Source organism: Acartia tonsa, chromosome 10 (genome assembly GCF_053477335.1).
Source record: "Acartia tonsa isolate MP-2025a chromosome 10, ASM5347733v1, whole genome shotgun sequence".
NCBI classification, from domain to species: Eukaryota; Metazoa; Arthropoda; class Copepoda; order Calanoida; family Acartiidae; genus Acartia; species Acartia tonsa.
The window spans coordinates 26129529-26154518 of record NC_137269.1 but is presented as its reverse complement, the minus strand read 5'-3'; the positions used below and the strand labels follow the sequence as shown (position 1 = coordinate 26154518).

Here is a 24990-nt window from a genome sequence, read left to right as displayed (position 1 = left end):
GAAAGAAATAATACAAATGATTTAGTCGAAAGATATCAAGAACATTACTCTTTCCAGCTAAATCGGCAAAATTTGTTTTGTCTTTCCTTTTTGTGCATGTTTATACTTCTTTTCTAATACAAACCTTATAACAGAAATGAAAAATATTTTGAAACGATCCCAAATTATTACCATTTAAATATATTACGAAATACCTTAATTACGTAAATTCAAATTTATTCTATTGAATAGTATTTAAATGTGCCGGGACAAAGTTCAAGTTGCAGAGTAGAAAGTGGAACTCTTGTTCAAAGTATACACATAATAATATGTAAAGACCTTTTTTATTTTATTTAGAAGTACGTACGTACGTGTGAAGAACCTAAGTCTAAAGACGTTCTATAAAAAATCAAATAACTATAGGTAATAATTTACAAATTTAGAAAATAGAAAAGGTTCCTCTATCTTAATATAATTTACATTAAATAATTAATTAAATTAATTTAAAAGAATAAAAATTAACCAAACTTCTAAAATATAGTTTATATAAACCAAAATATACCGTTAAAAATAATGAAATAAGAACTTATTTTAACACAATATAGTTAAATAAATTTAACATGAAATAATTAGCCCCATTTCACTTTTCAGGCCTACACACAAGTGCCGAAAAAAGAGTACAATGACTTCTGCTCTTTTTTTGATGAAAAAAAGGGTGCTGCGCACTTTTTTCTACAAATGCCGCGTAACAAAATAATTTCTTGTAAATAAAAACAATTACAACGACGACATTTATTGCTAGGGTATGTATTATGAAATAGGGATTATTATAGAACAAAGAAATTATCCTTTCTATTAACTAAAGTAAAATATACTTAATTTTATCTGGCTTTATGCTTATAAGTCCGCTAAGATCTCGGAAACAGTTGGAATTAACATTGCACAATTTTCAGAGAAGTAGTTTCATATTTTTCTATGGCAGGATTCAAGCTATTCTGAGCTAGGTGTTTCGGGGCAAATACAAGCGTTAAAGTAATTACCTTTATAACAGCAAAACTCTATAAATTAAAGAATGAAAACCTTTTCTGTTGTATAAAATATTTTCACTGTTTGTTTTATTTTGCATCGCATCTGAATGAACGGAAGTGTGACGCAAATTTCAGATCCAAGATTTCACGATTTGAGAAAAATTTCTTTATATTATAAGCGAATTAAATAATCTTGCAAGCATCGCTTGTATCTTAAAAATAGTAAATCAAACAGCGAAAACTACTAAGATCTAAAATTTGAGTCACCCTTCCAACATGACGCCTGACCGCGTACGTCCGCGAGAAATGGCATTCCCATATAAACAACCCCTTAAATAGTGGATGTAAATATTCATTTATTTCCCTGGTATCTCATTTATATCCCTGGTATGATTTTAGAAGATTTTTAATTTTTTTTGGAAGATTTTATAATTTTTATTAATTACTAAAAGAAAGAAAAATTATACCAGGGAAATAAATGAAATTTAAAAACCAAAATTAAACCACATTTTACTAGCATAAAAATGAGTTTTTGTTTAAATGAGAATGATATTCCTGTCCAGTTTTTTGTTTAGGAATGAATATTTCTTACCCGAGGGAATAAATGATGGACCGATAGGTCATCATTTATTCATTAAAAACTGGACAGGAATACCCCATTTTATGAGACTCAATCGAGTAAGAATACGTCCCTTGAATGGCAAACTAAAATTTTTTACCCTACTCCCCACCTGGCTGTTTTAGAGGGTACTTTATCAGAAACGTGCAAGACCCTTGTATGAAGAGTTTATAAGTATAATTTGGTGCAATTAGTTAGGTTTAAAATTAAATGGTCTTATACAGCTTAAAGAATACAACTATACTAAAGATTTGCTTTAAATTATTAGTTATCTATCTAATCACATTGATAACATCATTTTTGTAATTTTATATAAAACCAAGTACAATTAAAAATTGTCTATTTTAACAGTTTATTATGCCATCATAAAGTTATTAGGAAAACGCCCTTCTAATTTTTCATGGTGCATATTTTTGTTTCATATAAAATTTTAAATTACTAAGTTCTACTTTGTTATAACAAGGATGACAATGTCCATAAAAATAAGCCCAACAAATCAATAAAACGAACTACAATTATAGAGAAAGAACTACTATAATATTTTTTGGAAACTTTCATAGAAATCTATCCCAAATACCTTAAACAACGTACGCTTGATATGGACATAATAACATTTTTTAACTTGATTATAGAGATGTCTCGCTCAAGGCCTTAGGAATCCATTCATATCCAAAAAATCGGGTGATTAGGATGATTGGATCAAGTCAAGCTGAATGTGCCAATGGCAACAAGTAAAACAGAGCGTGCCAATATTCCCCCTAGTCAAGTAGAGTATGCCAATATTCCCCCAAGTCAAGTAGCGTGTGCCAATATTTCATCAAGTAAAGCATAGTATGCCAATAGTTTATCAAACAAAGCAGCATGACAAAAAAAATATAAAAAAAGATGAATTGAACATATTTTCCGATTTATTTACCAAATGACACAATTTTATACATAAATAACAAAATAAATTAAACTTTTAATATCATATTTAACGTTTATAATACGTTTAAGTTAGTTTGTCTGTGGGTTTGAGCTTTTTTGCTTCGCTTTCATGGATGTTGTCATCCTTGTTATTGATATAAATATATGTATGTCTTAAAAGGGGGCGGAGATGAGAATTATTAAGAGATTAGGGGATTAATGTTTCCCGTAACTGAATGGTTAAAAAAGGCCGAAAAAATTATGGATAAGGAAATGGAAATTTAGAAATTGTTTTATATAACATATTGGAATTTATTACAAAGGATTATATTAAACAGAAACAAGAATGATAATATTTATAGAAGTTCTGTCTCAAGTCAAATAACAACATGTAATATTGTCATATTTAAAGGTATAAAATCGAAAGTACATTTATTTAACATACGAAAATTGGCTACTTAATGGACTGACTCTAAATGTGGGGGAAAAAGTTTAGAATGATAGACTGCACGATTAGAAAAAGTTAACTATAGATTAGCTTCGCTACTTGTATGATCATGACTCAGGATTTAAGAATATTCATTCCCATATAAACAACCCCTTAAATAGTGGATGTAAATATTCATTTATTTCCCTGGTATCTCATTTATATCCCTGGTATGATTTTAGAAGATTTTTAATTTTTTTTGGAAGATTTTATAATTTTTATTAATTACTAAAAGAAAGAAAAATTATACCAGGGAAATAAATGAAATTTAAAAACCAAAATTAAACAACATTTTACTAGCATAAAAATGAGTTTTTGTTTAAATGAGAATGATATTCCTGTCCAGTTTTTTGTTTAGGAATGAATATTTCTTACCCTCGTGAATAAATGATGACCTATCGGTCCATCATTTATTCCCTCGGGTAAGAAATATTCATTCCTAAACAAAAAACTGGACAGGAATACCCCATTTAAGTCTAATATTTATTATATAGGTTGTCATCTAATTCAACCTACAAATTTACTACTTTATGTACGCATAATATATAAAATAGCAGTTGCGTCCCTAGCATCTAGGAGCTCTCTATTCCAAGTAGTAGAAAAGTTACGAAAATTAGCCTAAAACCATTAAAATTTCAAAATAAAAGATCTCACTAATCGATGGACTGTTATGATTCTTCTTTCAATGAAGCTTCTTATTGGTCCTTCAAAATACCATGATTTTGTTACATAGTTTTTCTTTTTAAAACTTAAATGTAAAGGAGATTTTCAGCTCTCTCCTTCCCTCAAATGCCCCTAGAGACATCGAGAGTGGGGAGGGGGTGAAGCCGCTAGTATATATACATAAATTATTTCAAAATTCTAGGAAAAGCATATCTTGATAAGTAAAGCAGAGTATGCCAATATTCCCCCTAGTAAAGCAGAGTATGCCAATATTCCCCCTAGTCAAGTAGAGTATGCCAATATTCCCCCAAGTCAAGTACCGTGTGCCAAAACAGGCTATTGGCATACTCAGCTTGACTTGATCCGGATGATTATATTTGTGAATATCGTATATACAAATTCGTCATTGCTAGTACTAATATAAAACTACTTCCTGGTTACTTTAGTATTAAGGGGGTAATGCATTGTACTTAGTCATTACCTATAAATGAATAGAACTTCAAAACACTGTCGCCTAAAATCCGCGTCATATATTTTAGATATTTTTTTACCACCCATTTAACACATAAAAGAAAGATTAGAACTTGCATAAGCCTGTAGAAATGAGGTGTAGGGAGCGTCAACACTCCCTTCAAGGCTTTAGGCACCCTGGGCAAAAACCTGTGCATGCTACTAGCTAAAAGCCAACCCTTTTTTACAGCCATAGATTCCATTGTAACCTTTTTCTCCAGTAAGTTATTTGATTTGACTGATATGAAACCGTTTTATCTATTGCATAACAGTCATCTTTGGGGCGACGCAAAGACGGACAAACATACATTTTCTAATTATAGAAAAGCATCGCACATTGTGGTTAAATAAAAAAGACAAATTTCTGAACATAACAGCTTATATTTCTAGATATAGTGATTTTACATAAGTATCTACTGGCAAAAGCTCACAATTATGTCATGAGCCTAACACAACAGCTCACTAAAATATTCAGAGCTAGTTAAAAAGCTCTTTATATCAATGGAGCATAAGTGCCCTATACAACTAGAATTAAATAACAAAACTCCCAAAACATTAATTTTCTTTTAGAGATTTTTATCCTAATAATAATTAAATCTATTCCCTGTATTTTGATAAACAATAACTAGCTTCAACTAAATTAATAATCATATATAATATATATATAAACAAAGGAAAATTAATTCACTGTGCTGAAACTTTATGACAAGAATTATTTTGTTCACTTGAGTTTGTTATTATAACAAAGGTACTAACGACAATTGGGTATCACATGAAGGGGGAGATAACAATTTTTATTTTATATTTTGTACACCTAGTCCTACAGTATATAAAAGAAGTACATATAGTGTACAATGAACTATGTTATATCCCTTGTAGTACACAACATCATTATCATATTTCACAACATTTTAAAACATTTTTTTGTTAAGCATTATTTTTTGTAAAATGTAAGTTAGAGGTCATTTTATCCAGGTTTTATTATTTTTAATTTGGCCAGTAGTTTCAAATGGGTATCATTTTTAAAAATAACTGAAAAATACTTTTGTTTAAAATGTCTTTTTAAGTTTAGAGGTTATTAGGGTGTCATAGAAAAACAAATTTAGGGTTGCATGGCTTAAAGTAAAACTCCAATTGTCTTGATTACATTTTGATTTGAATATTATGAATAATACTAACAAATAAGCTGAATTGGTCACATGGAAAGGGGACATACAACAAAATTACAATAAAATCACAATTATAACCATATTTAGGGGCATTCTTGGGTAATTTTATTTGCTGTGATGTTAATAAATATTAAGTCAGTCTTAATTAAATTGTAATACATGCAACCAGAAAAAATGAATAAAAAGTATTTTAAGCTTTTACCACAAAAGTGTGATCAAAAAGTTGAGAAAATAAAAAAACTTTGCATTAAGGAAATTTTCAAATAGTTGTTTTTAGGTACAACCCTATTATTTTTTAAATAAATATAAGTGTTGTTAGTTAAAAATTCAAGTGTTAATAGAACAAAAAAAGTTTGTGTGACCTATTCATCATTTAAATGGATAAAAATGTCTAATTTGACCTTCAGTTTTACTGACAACACCTTTTAATTCATAATTAAGTGTAAAAAAGTTAACATGAACATCAGATTTAATAATTAGTTGAGCAAGCAGAACAATTATTTAAATATTGTAATAATATTATAATATATATTTAATATAAAGTCTTTAAAACCACCCTGTAATCAGTTTTAAGCTAGGAAAGTTAAGTACAAATAATTGTCTTTTTTATATTAATCATTCACAGAGAGGTGTGTGTGTAAAATTGTGCACAAAAAAATTACTTCTTTTAGCAAGTTTGTACTTTACTCCTTATTTGAGCTGTTTTTATGTTTATTTTGACTTTGAGAAATAAAAATTGGTCCAATTAGATTAGGTTTGAGCCAACAATTGTTAAATATATCATATAAGTATAATTTTAAAATCATTATATTGACAAGTTATATTCACAGGTTTAGTAAATCATTTCTTATTTGATTATAAGTGCTAAGTCACAATAATAATTATACAAAATTAAAGTTGAACAAAATGGAATTTAAAAAAAGATAGAGCTAAAAATATTCGTGAAAAATTAAGATTATTGGAGCGCCAAAGACACAAGTTCACAATTGCAATATTGTAATAAAAAAAATAAAATTTTTTTAGAATTCTAAAACAAGCCTATCTAAATTTTCTTTGTATTCTTGATATGAAATAAAAGTGTGTCCACGCAATGGTGTCACATATTACATTTTACTCAAAACATGTAAATAATTAATAACACTTCCCAAGAGCAGAATAAAAAATATCATCCAACCCCCCCCCCCCCTCCCCCTCCCTATATCGCCCCTGGAATCTTCCCTTGTTTTCTCCCTGAACCAGAACGAAACTTAGCATATCATACACATGATATATACATATATTCTTTTTTCTCTCTTTTTCCCAAGTAAAAAAAGTGCATATTAAGTATCATTTGTGTTTATAGGACAAATCTTTTTTCTTTGTAGTCAAAACTCGCCTACATCCAAAATTTCATAAAATTAAAACATAAAAATAATTGCATAATAGTTTTTCCTTCTCATATTTTTGCATGTATGTATTTACTAAAAAAAAGTATTTTGAAAGCTGACTAACACACTCTCACACACACACAATTATCGATTATTATTGAATAATTTAAGCCCAGAAATCAGGAGATATTTGACTAAACAGTGTCCTGGTATAATATATATTAAAAATAGTCTCTGTCTTAATGTCAACCCTGGGAGGGAGGATTGTCTCCAGCATGATATATCATATACATATACTTAGTATATATTTATATCATGATATATCACACAATAATCTTTACATTCCCTATCTCTCAAAGATGGAAACAAAGAAGGGATGGGACAAGGGGTGGTGGGATAAGAAGGTCATAAAGAATTGTTACAAATGTTTAGCATAACAATTTCAATTTTATAATCAAATTATTATAAAAACATATAATTAACCTTCTCGTCAATGTTTCTAATTATTTTTGTTCTTTTATGAGTTAATTATATTAGTTTATACCTAATTAAATCTTTCCTTACAATAAATACAATTGTGAACTTTTATCAAAAGATAATTAATTTTTGAGCTTTGTTTTATGTGGGGTCATGTTAATATTATTATCAAAGTGACTCTAAAAATTGTTTTTTTATGATAATTTGAATTAAAAAAAGTTTTTGAGAATTAAAAATGGATTGTACATTGTAAAATTGTCACAATGATATAAAAATGGCAATTTAAGAAAGTTTAATCTTCACCAGGAGTTGAACCAGTAACTGGAAAGTACAACAAGGGTGCTCAAATAAAAAGTATAATTATTAATACACAAATTTAGTTAATTTTTGGTAAACACCCTGTATCTTGGCACATTGGTCTTGTCGTATCCAACGCAGAAAGTATCTTTTTTCAGAGACTCCCTTAATAATCACACAAAAATCCTCTATGAAAAAACATTTTGTGTTAGAAAGGTAGAGGGCATGGGAAATTTGTTGACTTTTAAGAGAATCTCTACATTTTTAATAGTAATAAAAATCACAGAATTTTGGCCATTTTCATATATACATACATACATACATGAGGACATTTTTATATTTTAATATTAATGACTGTTTGTTAAAGTTTATAAGCATTTTACAGTTTTTCTTAATAAAGGCCCTTTATATTATTTTTTAAGTTATAAGGACTAACAATAAGGTACCTTTTTAGGGATAAAAAAAGAAGGGTTACTTGGACTTTTTTTTATTAAAATAAACTAATTTTTGTGGTTGTAAGGTAGAAAATGGCATCATATAAAATATTTAAAGAAGCAAAGAGAGTAGTTGTGAGTATTTCTTAAAGCTGAGCATTATTGTTAAATTATTTAAGTGTAAAATCAAACATAAACATGATATTCTAACCTATTATGTATTATATAAAATGGGGTAAAAAATATAAACAAGGGTAAAAGTTTTTTATATAAATAATTTACTTACAAAATAATGTGAGATCTTTTCTTTTCCTTAATATCTTTTTTAGAAATAACCAGTGTTTTAGTAAGAAATAACAAAGCAAATTATTAAAATGTTAATAGGTAAAAACTATAGAATATAAAACTCAAGAAAAGGAAAATTAAACATCTCATCAAAAATTAAAAATTTAGGAACAAAAAATAAAAAATAATTTGTCTGAAATATATGTTTAGATAGGAACAATGTACTGTAAACAAATTTCAATATAAAAATATTATCAGAAAACCTAAGAAATTAAATAGGGTTGCAGAATAACTTTGGGGTTAATCAATACTGCTTCAAAGGTCCCATAATTACATATTAATAACTAAAATGTGCTTCAAATATTTTTTTTAAATTAACAGTTTAATTTATTAACATGTACTGTACATACAACAGTAATACAATGTGTGGAATTCTGTGTGTATGTGTGTAGGAGGGGGGGGGGGGGGGAGTAACACAAGATTTTTCTAAAGGGAAACCTTTTGGCGTGAAGTTTACATAACCATAATTTCACTAAATAACAAACATAATATAAATTAGTAAATACATACTAGTCTTTTGAGGTGGCCTTTGATTTTTTTATATCACTGGAATTATCAATATTTTTTTTATATTATATCTGTCTTTTTAAATATTTCTAATATAATGTATTTTATTATATAGCATAACAAAAAATTATCAAAAGCTGTAGAAAAAGAAAGAAAAGCTTCATAACAATGAAAGCTTGGTTATAGGTATAGTCACAGAACAACCTTGTTGCACAACCTTTGTCAAATGTCCACAAATAGGGCAGTTATTGCCATATAAATCACTAGAGCATTGCAACTGTCTGCCGACTGTCGGCTGATGTCAGCTTGGATATGTCAGCATCTGGTCCGCTGGTTCCACCTGGAGTCACTGATCCAGAGTAGAGCTGGTGGTTCTGCAGCTGGACAGTTGCGCCGTACTCTGTGTGTAGGTGACCGCTGCCTGGAGAGGGGGGTAATGACCCACCCCCTGCTCCACTAACTCCACCATCCTCCCCGCCTGAATAGTCTGTGGGAGGTGTACCTGAAGCAAGGTTGCTGTCAGAATCTAGCTGCGCTTGTTGGTTCATCATTCGCGCATGTTGCTTTAAAGTTTCAATGTCGTCTTCATCAACGTCCAGCGACAGTGTTCCAGCTTCATGGTTCCTCGTGTGGGTTTGCAGGGAGGATTTAAATGAGAACTTTTTGTTGCACAGCGTGCACTGAAACGGTTTCTCTTTTGTGTGCGTCTTTATGTGTGCATCCAGGTTGCCTTTCTGGGTAAACCTTTTGTCGCAAAAGTCACATGCATACGGCTTTTCACCGGTGTGCAAGCGTAGGTGTGTCACCAGGTTACATTTTTGCGAGAATCTTCGGTCGCAAATTTCACAGGGAAAGGGACGGTGTGTTTTCATGTGTTCCTCGGTGGCCGCCTTGTCTTCAAACCTTTGATCACAGGCGTTACAATAGTTGGTCTGGTTTGTGCCAGAGCCAGCCTGCGAGGGATGGCGGATGAAAGCTGAGGCGTGGTCGCCGCCAGAGCCCCCACTTGAGGATGCAGGTGAAGGTATCATCATGCTGTCTAGCCCGCCTCCTTTGTCTCGAGGCTTATCAATGGCTAAAAAATGATGCTCACTGTTGCTACTTTCACTATTTGTCGCTGACGATATCGGCGGCATTCCGCCACTTCCCCCGCTATTAGGAGAGTACAAAGGGGAAAACTGGTTTGGGGAGTGGCCGTCCAGTCCAGGATGGTGAGAATATCTGTCAGGTCCTACAACTCCTGGAACACCATAAGGTGGCTGGCCCATTTCCATTCCATGGGGTGGCGGATAAGGAGGCTGATGGCCGGACATATGAGGTGGTGTCATGTCACCTAAGTATCTTTGGTTGAATGCGCCCATACCCTGTATCTGATGAGGCTGCGAGTGGGGCGGCAAGTGGCCTCCCGGCCCGCCTCCAGCTTCTACAAACCCGTAACTTGTTGATGGTGGTAGTCCTGAAGGTCCACCCGGCACACCACCGCCCACCCCCATACCTGGGCCGGAACCTGGATGAATTGGTGACTGGTCTGGAGGTCCTCCGCCCTCTCCAGGATGACCTCCAGGTGGCCCGCCCGGTGTTGTAGAGCTTCCAGCACCCGGAGGATTGTTCTTTTCACATTTTCGCAGATGAACCTGCAGCACATTAGGCAGCATGAATCCTTTGCCACAGTTATTGCAAACGTATGGCCGCTCGCCGTTGTGTGACCTACGGTGGACCCGCACATACCAGGCCGTTGAAAAGCGCTTCTGACATACTTCACAGGTGTAGCGTTTCTTGTTCCCATTCTTGGTTGTGTCCGGCATCTTGGGGCCTCCGGCCTCCATCATTGACTTAGGTCTTCCCGGCCCACGCTTCATCTCACCCGGTGACCCTACATTGGCCAACATTTCTGGAGGCATGCCCTCGGGTCCGGGATAAAATGGACTTGAACCAGGTTCTGGACGATCACCTTTTGTCATTCTTGGTCTGCCTGGTCCCCGACGGTCATTCCGTGATCTTGATCCTCTCATCGCCCATGGACCAGGTGCGCCTGGATGCATTCCTGGTAACGGTCCTGGCAGGCGGTATCCAGCAGGATCTCCAGGTATAGGTCCGCTGCCACCCTGCCACCAAGCCTCCATTGGTCCGCCACCTCCTATCATATGCGGGGACATAGCCCCATGATATCTGCCACCGTTGTGATGGTCCTCTGGTCCACCGCCGCCGCCAGAATTGTAAAAGTTGGCCCACATTTGTTGTTGGTTGGGGTACTGCAAGTGAGGGGGTGGGTAGCCTTCCATACCTGAAAAAAATAATATTTGTTAAATACATTTTTCATAATTTATTTAAATTTTTCTCAAAAATATTGGATTACTTTTAATTTTGAATTTACATACAATCAAAAGATATTGTATTGCATAAAAAAGTGTTTTATTTTCTATAAAGCTTAGATGATTATGTATCTGATATGTATGTTTGGGTGTGTATGACCAACCGAAACACAATATTAATTTCCTTTGTCCCTGTCTGCAACCCTAGTCTGGAATAAAACAACCCTTTCATTTTTTTTTTATTTTTTCATACATTAAATGCAAATAACCATCATATAAGTTACAAATTTTATGGTTAGTATCAGGTGGGTCGTGATTCTGAAAATTAATTACATTTGAAATCGCTGAAAATTTGGATATTTTTGTAGCGCAATGATGGCGTAACATTTGTCTTGTGTTGTAACTAAATGGAAGTGGGAAACAAAGAAGTGGGTTATGGGGAATTTACTTTCAATTGTTTGTCAGAATCCTGGTCCCTTGTCTCTGGTTAGTATTAAATATCATTTTAATTTTTGTAGTGCAAATTCTCTATAAAATATAGATATGGCAATAAGTATTTTAAAAATCTTTACTGCATAATACTCTACTGTTCATACTTCTAATCATTAACCTAATAAATCAATTTCGAATTTTTAAAAAATAACCTTTGATAATGACATCAACTTTGTATCTATGTATTTGTTTAGGTGCTAAATTTAACACATAATTGACAATTAATTTATTCTCGTTGTTTTACATCAGATATGAGTTTTATTTCAGAGTTTGCTCTTTGTATTTCTTTAAGTGTTAAGTTTTCATTATTCGTTGATGAAGTGTTTAAATAGTTATTTATCGCATCGTATTATAGACAACTTTCCGCGGATATAAAAATATAAATTTTAAGGTTTTAGGTTAACTCAGAGGGCTAGGAGCTAAAACTGGTATCAATTTTAAGACTTTTATTTTATTATTTGTGGAAAATTGTCTGTAATACAATGCTATACATGATTTTTCCAGCGGATGTTAATCGGTTTCGAAGCCCTATACTGGAAAACACATTATGATTAAGCTTACATCCGCTGAAACCCTGAAAACTGCACTTTTAAAGAAAGGAAAGATGATGAGGTCTGGGGTGGAGGAGGAGGGTGTTATAAGGGTAAATTGCAGGGGTATAAGGATAGAAATATTGTAGTTTTTAAACTTTAGTTTTCTTATTGAAGCTCATTTCATTATTCTAGTTGACCAAGATTACTGACATTCATCAAACAAAATAGACAGTAAAATGTTAAAAAAAACCAAATAACCAAACATGTACAATAAAATTTATTAATTATTCCGTTGCCAAATTTAATTTTTATTGGCTACTTAAAAAATTATTAGAAATTTATAACCCTATTGTCATAAATATTGTAAATCTAATTGATTTAATTTAATATGTTGACTATTAGTATTGAAGCTATATAAATGATAATTGTTTTGTTACTTATTGTCCTATCCCTAAGTACCTGACAAAATTTTGGGGGTTGGAAGTGCAGGGGGGGGGGGCCCGGGGGGGGTAGAGTATCGAATTGTGGATGAAAAAGGAAACAGAGAAAAGCTGGCAAAAATTCTGAGGCAAAGTTTGAAATTTGATACATTTGTAAAGGCAGGGCTCTGATTGCTTTTGAGAAGAGAGTGGCACATTCGTGGTACATATACATACACACAATTCAGAGCCCTAACTGGCAAATAAATCTGTACATTCATATAAAGTATATAACTGTCAAATTTCCCATTAAAAATTGTGTTGTTATTATGCTAAAATAAATATGTAGTTATATAGTGTCGATATCATGTCAGCCATTACAACTTTCTGTACTATGAAAACTATGAAATTGCATATCGATGGAATGTTATCAGCTTTAGCAGGGTTTGGTTGAAAAGAACTTATCCTTTTTCAAAATAATTTATTACATTATGCATAGAACAGCGAAGCTTTATTGGTAGATAATTATTAAAAGATACAATAATCGCAAAACTAAGTTTGTTGAACTTCTTATGTATTAGCTACGTTACCTACAATAAAAAAGCCTCAAAAGAAAGAAAACTAAGGTAATGATAAAAATTTCGTTTATACAATTGATTATTGTAATGAAATTAAATAATTATAGATTTAAATTTCTAATCTGCATGATTCAGCTATATTAGTTAAACTTCTATACTTTTTGCTGAGAACTTTTGAAAAGGAATTGTTATAAGGATTTTTATCAAAGTTATCAAATGAAAATTAGCGCAGCTTCTCTATAAATAACTTTTGTCTTTACATCAGCAGTAAACTGATTACATTTGAAAAGCTAACAAACAAATTATATGTATTCTTTTTGCTGGGCTATAAGATAAACTAGGGACTGTGCCCTTAGCATCTAGGAAATTGCAGAAAAATAGCCTTAAACCATCCAAAGATTTTATCTGAGAATAAATTAGCCTAAAACATCTTTGGAACAATGTAAAGCTTTTCTTTAATGGAGAACTCAATCGGTTCAGTAGTTATCAAAATCTTAAGCTACAGACAAAAATAACTATTACTTCTTTATATAAAAGGTTTTTTTTTATTTGTCTTTAAATCCATGTTAAGCAACTTCAGTGAGATTGTTGGGGACTTTTACACTGGTGTTGTGCGGAGATTGGGTTTGCCGGTTACTTACAAGGGGTGCGGGGGTGCATGCACAGAGGACGGGGTGCATCGCAGGGGGAGCAAAATTGCAAAAATGGGTATAACAAGGGGAGAAATATAAAATGTGAGGGGTAGGGGGGGGGGTAATTGTTGGTATTGTAACATTGGGGCTCATGGGGCGGGGGGTGTTTAGGAGGGGTAGTTAGGACAGCTTCACAGATGTCAATATTTATATACAAAGTTATTTTTATTAATAAGGGCACTATCAGATATATGAGGCCCATTGTTTAGCTATTGGCTGATATTCAAAGATTCAAAGTTGGCACAGGGTCGGAACAGTGTATATACAAGGTATGGACATACAGTTAGTAATCCCTTCCCCCTCTATTTTTATTTATTTTAATCTTTGTTTTTAAGTTAAAAAAAAAACAATTTTACACCTTATTTTGGGTTTCTAAGTAAATTTATTTCATATGAATATTAGAACGGAAATATTAGAAAGATAATTTGGATGAATAATAATTTCAAAAATTTTATTTAAATGAATTTATGTGCCTTAGATTTAATAATTTCAGTAATATCTAAAACAAAAAATATTTCCTTATCTGTCTTAAAATTTATTATTATTGATTTATTTCTAAAAAGACTTGAAATATATCTTTTGCCAAATATTTTTTCATACTTTTGCATACAACTTTGATCTTCAGTGAAAAATTTTGGGGGATTGAAGAGGATTTGAAAGATTATGGGGGAGTAATACTTTTCAAAGGGAATAAAGAAGATTTTAGAGGGGCAAATGAAAAATTTGGTTGTTGTTTTGTAGGGGGGGGGGGGGGGTTTGATGCTCTGGGACACTTTTCATGTACGGAGGTGGGGCAATATAAAAGAGATGATTTACAGGGCAGATATGTGTTTGTTGTAAGAAAAGGGGAGAGGGGTGGGGGGAGGGATCATAAAACTTGGATTATTTTTTCTTCTACATTTTGGACATTTGATTGCACAATGTTTGACCACCCCCCAAAACACTCGCTGTATTCTTTTATGCATGATAATTCAAAATTGAAATGATAAAAATGACAATTACAGGGCGGCAATAAAAAATTGACACTTTTGAGATGTCTGTGGGGGTAATTTTAGTGACCGCAAAGGGTAGAAAAATATTCAAACTTTGGATGCAAATCAAAGGAAAAGATGGACAGATGCTTTGCTAGCAATGTGAGGGGCTATTCATAACATAGAAATGAAAAGAGAAAGAAAATTTTCAGGGGGTGGGGGAGGGTTAAAAATAAAAGGGAGTGAGGGTGTAAAAGGATATAAGGGGTGGAAGGGTGACCCAAAATGGCAAATTTGGTGATAAAGCATGTGTGTATATATATGTGTGTGTGTGTCTGTATGTGAGTGTGTTTAATAAGTGTGCTTGTGCTTGATAAAAATCAAAGCTTTTCTACAAATGTGTCTATCCGTCTGTTAAGATAGCCCTGATTGTAAATCTAATCATGAAAAATATTTTTTTACCCTGCATGATAATTCGTGCAACAATTAAGTATATTATTACAGTCTTTAATCATTATCATGACGTTTTGACGTAATAAAATTAGTTCATTGTTTTCTTTTTGAAAAAGCGATTCATAGGCTAATAAGATATGATGTCACAAATATGATGTTAAAGACTGAAAATTAAAAATCATTTAACTTAGGTATGTAATTTTATAAACAGATAACCATTAATTTTTTTCGGACTTTCAAATTATAATTGTCTATATTTTTTCATTTTACCTAAATTGTTATGCTTTGACTTTATATGGATGCTCTCATTCTTGTTTTAAAATGTTGTATGTGTTGTGTGATTGTATTTCTGTGTCAGCTCCTCTTCTGTCATTGAACTTAAATCAAACTTTATATCAAGTATTTACTATTTACATATAAAAGAAAAGGATTATTTAAAGCAATTGTAATTAGGTCGTTTAATTGCCTAATAGAATCTTGTTCAAGATTAAATTTCAGAATTAAAAATTCTGAAACCATCCTTGGACCTATAAAAAGCTTTCCAAAAATTGAGAACTATATCGGTTTAGAGGTTAGACATAATGTGGACTTAAATATTAATATTGATATCTATGTAGATATATTAGAAGTTAAAATAATATTTTTGACAATGAATTATTGATATTTAAATGTTATTTTTAGACAATTTTAAAAAAGAAATCTACGCTATTAAGGACTGGCAAATGGTATAAGTAATGAGACCACACAAAAAAAGTTTGCCACACTTTTAGATTAAAAATACCTTTTTTTCCTAACACCCATTTTTCAAGGGGAGTCTTTAAGAAGAATGATGTATAAGATTCTAAATCTAGGGTATTTGTTCAATGCTATAAAAATGCCTCATTTCAAAAAATATAATAAAAATCTAAGAAATATATTTTTATAATTTCTACATATTGAAGCATTTTCTGAAGAATAAAAATTTATTTATTTTAAAGTATTGTCATTAAATAATAATTGTAAAATAGTTGAAAATGTAAAGTATTTTTAGTCTGTAGCTTAAGATTTCGATAACCACTTAAATAATTGAGTTCTTCATTTTATAAAATCTTCGTTTACGTCCTGCGATGGTTTTAAGCTGTTTAATTTTTAGATTTAAATCTTGGGATGGTTTTGGATACACTAGTTTCGTTTTTAGTAGTTTCTTCTAGTTTTGAGGCAATTTATAATTTGTGTAAATGAGTTATAATTTTAGCAGTTTTAGAAAGACATTAAAGATTTTAGTAGGAGATGGAGTAAATTGATAGACAAGAGGGGGAGGGGGGGGGGGGGAGAAATAAACAGGAATTTTTTGTTGATGGTGGGTGAGAGATGGAGTTTAGTTTACTTGTGGGTGGCCAGTTCTATCCCTGCAAAAGACGCTTTTCAGATAAAGGCAGGCAATTAAGCCGTGTGGCTTCGGCTTGCCCATGACAGAATCCAAGGTCATTTCAAATTGGGGCCGTAAATATCATCCTCCAACAACATCACAGTACTTTATAAAGCTTATATAGGCAGAATTTTTACTGTGATTTCACAAAAACTTTTAACTTGAGAAACCACCATTTCTTTACTATGCACACCGTTGTTGGTTCGCTTAAGTGTTTCATTAAAAACAGAAAATACTAAAAATAAAATTTTATAAGCCTTATTTAACTAACTTTAAAACCAAAAAATTATTATTCAATTGAAATGTTGGCTCAATTTGCTTGAAAAATTGTGGTTAAACTTTTTTTCTGTAAAGATGTACTAATCTTTTTAGACATTGCTAAGTTGATACATATGCATTACTTTGAAATTCTGGATGTTATCTTAATAATAAAACATGAAATATCTTTTTTTTCATATTTGCAAATCATAAAGTTATATGGCGGTTTTGTGTGGATGTTCGCCTGACAGGAATCCCTTCTTATGGTGGATGCCCCCATGTGTCCGGCTAAGCCACATTATTATAACCAATAGAGAATGACTAGCCAACTAACCATACTATACTACATACTATACTATTCAAATGTAATATAAAACTTGTTGTCATCGTAGTAATTTTATATTGAAAAAAGGAAAGAAAAACTAATTCAACTTAAACAATGATAAGAAAAAACATTTTTTCAAATTGCAAGAGGTTAAATTATAGATTTAAAGTAAGTAAAAGTGTAGAAAAACTTAATTGATTCTAAAATACTCTGATAAAAAGTAAGTTACCATATAAAGTTATTATTTATTAAAATATCCTTTATTTTAAAAATCTTTTTTTTTTTAGTAGTTTAATGTATTCTTTACTGCCTCCATTATTGACAACTCATGTTGACTGACTGGTTTGTCTGTCCGTCCGTCCATCTGTCAGTCTGTCCGTCCGTCAGGCCAATCCTCAGATAAACATTGATTAAAATCCACCTTTAGGCAAAATTTACAAACTTCTCCCCCCTCAAAAAAACCATCCCATCCCTTATCTCCCCTTTTCTATCATGTCTTAAAAAAGAGTACTTATGTATTAAAAATAAATGTTTTTTTGCATTATTGTGATGTTTTTTCAAAATTAATATTCAATTACACATGTTTAGATTGGTAATTATTGCTGTCTACTTTGTTTTCAAACAAATGACATTTTTCATTGTAAAACAGAAAATTACACAATGACACTGCTAATATTTGTTATAAATACTTTTTAATAGCGAAGCTAGTCTATATAATAAAAGATGCCGTCCGTCCGTTTGATTTAAAAAGATCAGCTTTCTTACTATGATATAATTTTGGGTAATTTAACGATGTCTACAAGAGATCGATTTCAGGAAGGGAGTAGAAATTATATAGATTGTTAATTACACTAGTCCTCAAATTATTATAAAATCGTTTTTTCTGTTTAATGTCTCAACTTTAGGTGCTTTTATTAAATTTTGATTAGTTGGTGTCCAAACATTTTAAACAATAATTGTAATCTACATAAGAGGGTGTTTGGTGAATCATCACTGGGGGTGTAAATCAGCCATTGTCTTATCTCATAAGATCACTTTAATATTTTTTTTTTATCAATTATTATGTTGCTGTGCTACTTAAGAACGTTATTGTCCTTGTTAGAAACTGCCTCATTTCTAAATATAATTCATTTAACTTTTGTGGTAAATGTTTATAATTATTTGCAAATATTTTATCCATAATTAATTCATGAATTCGCCAACTTGCAAGAAACAATCAATAAACATGTCAAAAAGGGCACACACACTTTTGCAAACATGCACTCACATAAAAAAAAGAGTCGGACACACACGCACACACACAAAGAAACCATGAGAGTAATATGCCAGAACATGTTTATCTAAATGAAAAAAATGAAATTTTCTTCAAATTGTATTCTCGGAAAAAATTGAAGTTTGTTGGACAAAATTTGCTTTATCATTACATGTTGTAAAGGGTTGGATGTTCTGAAAAATAAATAGTTGACTAAAGCAGTAGATAACTACACAGTTTTGCAGTCTTCAATGACAAAACTTTTCTTAATGCTTTATATGGATAAAAAAACATTACACATACAACCCTTGCAATAGAATCTCGATAAAATGTCAGTCTTCGCCATCTTAGTAAAATAAAGACATTATAATTAAGTTTCTGTGTCATCAAAATGCTTCATAGACCAGCAGGGCAAATCTGGCTGATAATAAGATAAGCAAAGGTTAGGCCTAAAATTGCTAAAGTAGGCATGAAAAGGTTAACAACAAAAATTTTAATCGCATAGCTAGCTACGTGCACAGAGATTTTCCAGGGGGAGGGGGAAGGCAGCCTCTTCCAATTTTTTAGGTGGTGCAACCCCTCTGACACCTCCTTGACCCAGAGTAAAACCGTAATCAAATATATTTTGCCATCAGAAATTCTTTCATTTTTTAAAGAAAATTCATCCATATCCGTAATAGCGTTAAAAATGCCGCCAATCATTTCAAAACATCAAACAAGAACAACATTGAGCAAAATTATAAGACAATTAAAACATTTAAATTTTAATTAATTGAATTAGTAAGAAGAATAACACATTTTTTACTGACACGAAAATTATAATGATAAAAAAAACTGTAAAAAAAATCTACCTAAAAATTATGAACTTTCTTAAAAAAAAGGTTACGAAACGGTTAAAAGTAGAGTTTGTTGTGGTATTTTAAAAAGGACAATTGTATCTTATATAACGCAGTATGATTTTTTATATTTAAACAACAGTATACAGTTATACAGTAATGATGAATCAATCTTAGGATATATTTAGTAAATGTTAAATTTGAACTACTATTTGTCAATATAGGGTTCTTATAACAATAAAAAAGTTAAATTAGGACCATCTAAAGAGCGGACTAACGTATATATTTAATAATAGAGTATCAGTGCTATTTAAAATGATTAAAAATTAAAGAATTATAATATATTCTACAAGTTGCTTGTCCCCTAGACTTTAGGGGAGAGTGGGGGAGATAAAGAATATAGCTTAAAACCATCCCAAAGCATTCTTGAAAAGCACAACCAATTCGTACCATTAATTTTCGGAATCTTTAACACAATAAAAACCTTACAACTTTATATTATAGTATTATATTAGAAGCATGCGTGTGTTATGTATATAAATTGTATATTCTTAATATATTCTACGTGTGAAGGATTTTAATGACACAATATTTACAAATTCAACACCTGTTACAAACCCATTTTTGGTGATGGCAGCCCCGGCCCAAAAAAGGGCATTTGAAATTCAATTCGCCGCCTGTAATGAATCATAATTTAGTAGATCTGATAAAAAAAAACAGGTCCTGCTCTGCTGGATTTCACACACTATATTTAAAGGGGTAAATGATTTGACATTTTTATATAAAAGGGCATGTGCGCTTAATTGATGTATTTATGTTCTTTTTTATGATAAGTAATTTGTTTTACATTTTTTAGACTTGATTTATGACCTACTGTGTGAGTAAAGTATTAGAACCCTTTAAACTATTAAATTTTGATAAATATATACTGACAAGCAGGGATCTGAAGGGATAAGACAATAACCGTTAAATTGATACACAATGATGATACACAAAATTACCCCTTCTAAAGATTGCAATTATTGGCTGAAACGTTTACACTCAACTTAATGAGCCAACCAACCAAAATTCAAAAAGGTCCCAAAAGTTGTTAAGCCAACGAATAAGAAAACGTTATTAAAAATTCTGGGGACTAGTGTAATAAATATTGAAATTGGAATATTGAAATAAAAATCATATAATTTATATCAGTTTTGTTAATTCTTGACCCCTCGGTGCTAACACAATCAGAATCTTCATTTTAATATCTGCGGAAAGCTGTCAATTATACGATGCGATATAATCTTTGTGTTTAGAATAATTCTCCTCTCTTAATTTAGCTAATGTTATAAAATGTATTTCGTTTATTTTCGATTTTTACAGATGTTCTATAAATGTAAGAATATTTTGTATAGTTTTATGTTATTTCGCCCCCAAAAGTTCATCAATAATCAGCTTTGGGGATTTTTATGTTTATGGAAAAATGGATAAATAGAAGCTGCCGGAAGAAGGGGGAATTTGTGGGGGGGGGGGGGGATATATAACAACTCAGGGATCTAAAGGGATAAGGCAATAGCCAACATATTGATGTATATCCCCAATGATGATACACAAAATTACACCTCTTCAGATTACAAATAGTGGTTTCTCTATCTAATGAATCAAACTATTAAAATTAAGTAAGTTGTTTAGCCAACGAATAAGAAAATGTTATAATAAAACTTTAGAGACTATTATATTAAACAGCCCAATGTCCCCTCCCTCCCTGATAACAACTACACCAATACATATCAATATATATATTATATATATTGTATGTATATAAACCCTGTCAAAAACATCAATATATATATTTTTTGCATTAGCATAAAATGTCTAAATACAAAATCTCTATAGCAACTTAGGAATAATTTAAATAGTAAGTAAAGGCCAAAAAAGACAGTCTACATGTTAATTATAAAATCAAACTAATTAATAAGAATATTATAAGGATTTAGAGAGATAGAGATAGTTGTAGAAATTAGTAAGAAAAAAGGGGGAAAAATAAACAATTTAAAGATATTTTGAAGTAAGGATGATATCTTTACTTATGATATTATTTTAATGTCCGTCCGTCTATCCAGTTAAAGCAAAAGATTATGAAGACCTATTGGCTTTAACTTTTTACAAACCCCTTATTAAAATCAATGTTTCTTTTATTTTGATTTGAGGGCTTTTTTTGTTTCATTCAAGTGCTAGCAAAAATGAAGGCCTAATTTGGATTAAAAGTGTAATATATATTTGATTTTTTATTAGGGTATCTACATATATATATATATTAATATACATAATACATACATATCAGCTTGCATCTGATCAATGATAGATCCCCTCCCCACAACACCAAACCCAAAGACGTATATACACCCCTCATTCATTTCATTTTTACCATTCTTTGTGAATTTAGCTGAGTGTATAACTCTAAAAGACCACTAGTGCTATTGCTAAGGTAGGGAGAGGACAATTGTAGATTGATTAATATTACACAAAATAATTTTAACTAGCTCTGAAAATCAGAAGGACTCATTTATGAGAAACAGAGGAAAATGAAATTATTGTCATTGTCCTATCTCTGCTTCCCTGAAAAGCCCACTAGTGCCATTGCTATTATGTTGAAAATGTCGTTACATTTGAATTGAGCAGAGGTGGATACTTAAAAACATTAAAAACACTTGAAGACACGTTCGACGACTCAGTCTTCCGAGACTCGAGGTTAAATTTTTACCTCTTCTTAAAAACACTTCAAGACACTTTTGAAGAGACGTCAAGTTTTGTGTAGCTTTGCGTAATTTTGCGTTAAAAAATCCTCTCGCTTTCCCTCCTAATATTATGTCATTAATAAGAGTTAACAACTTTTTTTCTCAAGTTTTATTTACATTTTTTCAACTGAAAATCACAAGCGATTTCGCACCTAGCATTTAGGAACTATATATTCAAAGGGTAGAAAATAGCATAAAACCATTTATAATAGGATTTTGTATTGTATAATAAACAATTCTCACCGAATAATAAAATAAAGCTTCGGGCCCTCGGAAAATAGAAATTGATAATAAACTTATGATATTTAATTTTACTATCCGTGGAAATATTAAAAAAATATTTAAATTAAAAAAATTGTGAAAATACTTGTTTGTCACCTATAGGAATATATTCCCCCCCACTAAAGGAAAGGGCCTATTTTGCAGACTAACATACACACACTGTTCGATGTAAATTGAGAACACTTCGAAGACGTCTTCAACTACCTACTTGAAGACTTGTCTTCAAAGAGTAGCTCTTCAAGAAAAAGTTTTTAAGAATTACTTTTTGCCAAAATACTTGAAGACTGCAAGACTTCAAGACGTCAACAATGTTTTAAGTATCCACCTCAGCAGAATCCCAAAAATCCACCAATTTCTCGTTTTTCCCCTCAAAATTCTCCCGCCAAATTTATATACCCAACAAACAAGGCATTTTTCGTCCCCAACAACTGTTCCACCACCCTTTTCCCCCACCCATCCCCCAGCATTTTGCCTATCATGATGTTGATTGGCCTACCACTTTTGGACAGTTAATCCTTATCCCTACCCCCTAACTCATTTTACTTACTTAACCAACATCTGGAAAAAAGGGAAAAGTGGAAGAGTATTCAATAAAAGGGGGTAGTTAATCAGAAGAAAAAAGGGGATGAAAAGGTGTGTTGAATCAACTGGAAAAAAAAGAGGGATGGACTTCCAAGGGGACGGGGGGTGAAGAGAAGCATTTTTGGCAAAAATGGGTCCTTTTTTGGGGTGGTAGGGAAATATGTAGAGAATTTATGAATGGGATACTCTCTCAATATATCATCTAAATCTTGCCACCTTTATGTCCAAAGTTTTGCACTTAATTAATCAAAATAGATATACTTAATTTACATAAATTGTATATTTAAGAAAAATACGGTTCATAATTATTTTTAAGTTCCTAAGTGTATCAATTACAAGGACAACCATGTTCGTAAGAAGCGCAGCGCCAGCAAGAACATTTTAATGCCAAGCATACAGACGAAATTACCCTTAATATAGAGTGGTCACGCTTCTGAAAATATTAAATGTTTTTAAAATCCAATTTTTGAATAAATCAGTATTATTAAAAAAAAATATTATTAGCAAGAAACCTTTTTATGCTTTACTTAGGTTAATAATGATAATAATAAAAATTTTAAAAGGTTTCATACATTTTACTCAGAAACGATTTTACATTTTAATCATTCTTTTAAAAAAAAAATTTCTCTGTTTATTTGTATATCTACAAAAACTATTTTTACTTTAGGTTAAATCTATCTAATCCAAAATTAGCGCTTTTTTAATGATCTAAAGGGATACAAAAATAACCGATAAATTGATGAACATCCTCAATGATGACACACAAAATTACCTAATCTAGTTACCCCTTTCGTAGATTATAGTTACTAGTATAGTTATATTCCCCTAAAATGTGAAGCCAACGAATAAGAAAACTTTGGAGACTAGTGGAATAAACAGCTCAATGTCCCTTACATCCCTGGCAGTTAAAAAAAAGTACAAAATTATTAAAAAGAGATAAATAATAATTTTGAAAACCTAAAATTTAAATGATTATGTTTCGCAAGATTTATTAGACATAAATTAAGAAATTTCAGAACCGGTTTTTATCTAGCGGAAAAAATACGGCTTCGTAGCCTTGATGTAAATTATATTGCTGCATACTTGAGTAATAATTTAATTATAGACACAATCAAAAATATTTTGGGTATCTGCTCTTTAAGTGGACCTTTCTTTAAAGCATACCTGTTCTTCAATTATATAGCTCGTCCGTCCATCCGTAAAGGAGAGTTTAGAAATAGTGTTATATCTATTTTGATCTTTGCATAAAGATCCCCTAATCCATATGTTATAATCTAAAATCACAACCAGAAAAACAGAAATTTTTCTATTTTGCGATTAATTTTGGTAATATCGATTCCTATGATGACAAGTCCTGGTGTAATAATAATATGAAGTTTATGGTTTATATGTTCATATCTAGGCAAATTTCATTTCAAACATCTATTTTTTATACCTCTTTTCGATATTACACTCTCAACCTATGATTTTGAATGTCTTTTCGTTAAGCTTTGCTTTTAAGGATATTGTCAACCTTGTTTATTATATATTATGGGGTTGTAAAAAGAGATGAGTTGTAAAGAAGGTATATGAAGGAGATTTTTAAAGGTTTTCCTTAAAATTATCCCAATTATTTTCGAAACAAACATATTAAAAATCTGCAAACTTAAAATGTTAGTTTTATTTTAATCAATCTTTAAAGTTATATGTTAATTGTTAATACATGACAATTATCTTGATTTTAATTTTGCAAAAAAATCTCAAGAAATGGTTTTAAAACATCTTAAACATGGAGATAGAAAACAACAATTAAGAAACTATTTTAATTTAAAAGTAAAAAACTTTTTAATGGTAAAAATGTAACAGCACTTTTTGGGTAATCATGTAAAAGCAATGTAAAAGGGGGCAAAAACGAAAAAATGAAAGAGGGGAGGGGGGTGGAGAAAAGCCCCAGAAAAGCCTTTTTGGGTGGTCTGTGCACTAGATAAGTGGCCATCAAGTGCCCCTCAGTCAAATTATAATTCAAAAATAGATCTTTTAGAACTACTATTAA

The 24990-nt window shown here is 31.4% G+C and overlaps 1 protein-coding gene across 2 annotated transcripts in view; it reads right to left on the bottom strand.

The window, feature by feature from the left end:
• Positions 1–8078: 8078 nt before the first annotated feature.
• LOC145329721 (uncharacterized) overlaps positions 8079–24990 on the bottom strand; it is a 90541-nt gene continuing 73629 nt past the window's right edge. For both annotated transcript variants that reach the window (XM_080174085.1, XM_080174086.1), the window contains exon 5: positions 8079–11072. In XM_080174085.1, coding sequence (XP_080030211.1) covers positions 9052–11072 — 2021 coding nt within the window. In that variant the 3' untranslated portion in view covers positions 8079–9051. The remainder of the gene's footprint in view (positions 11073–24990) is intronic.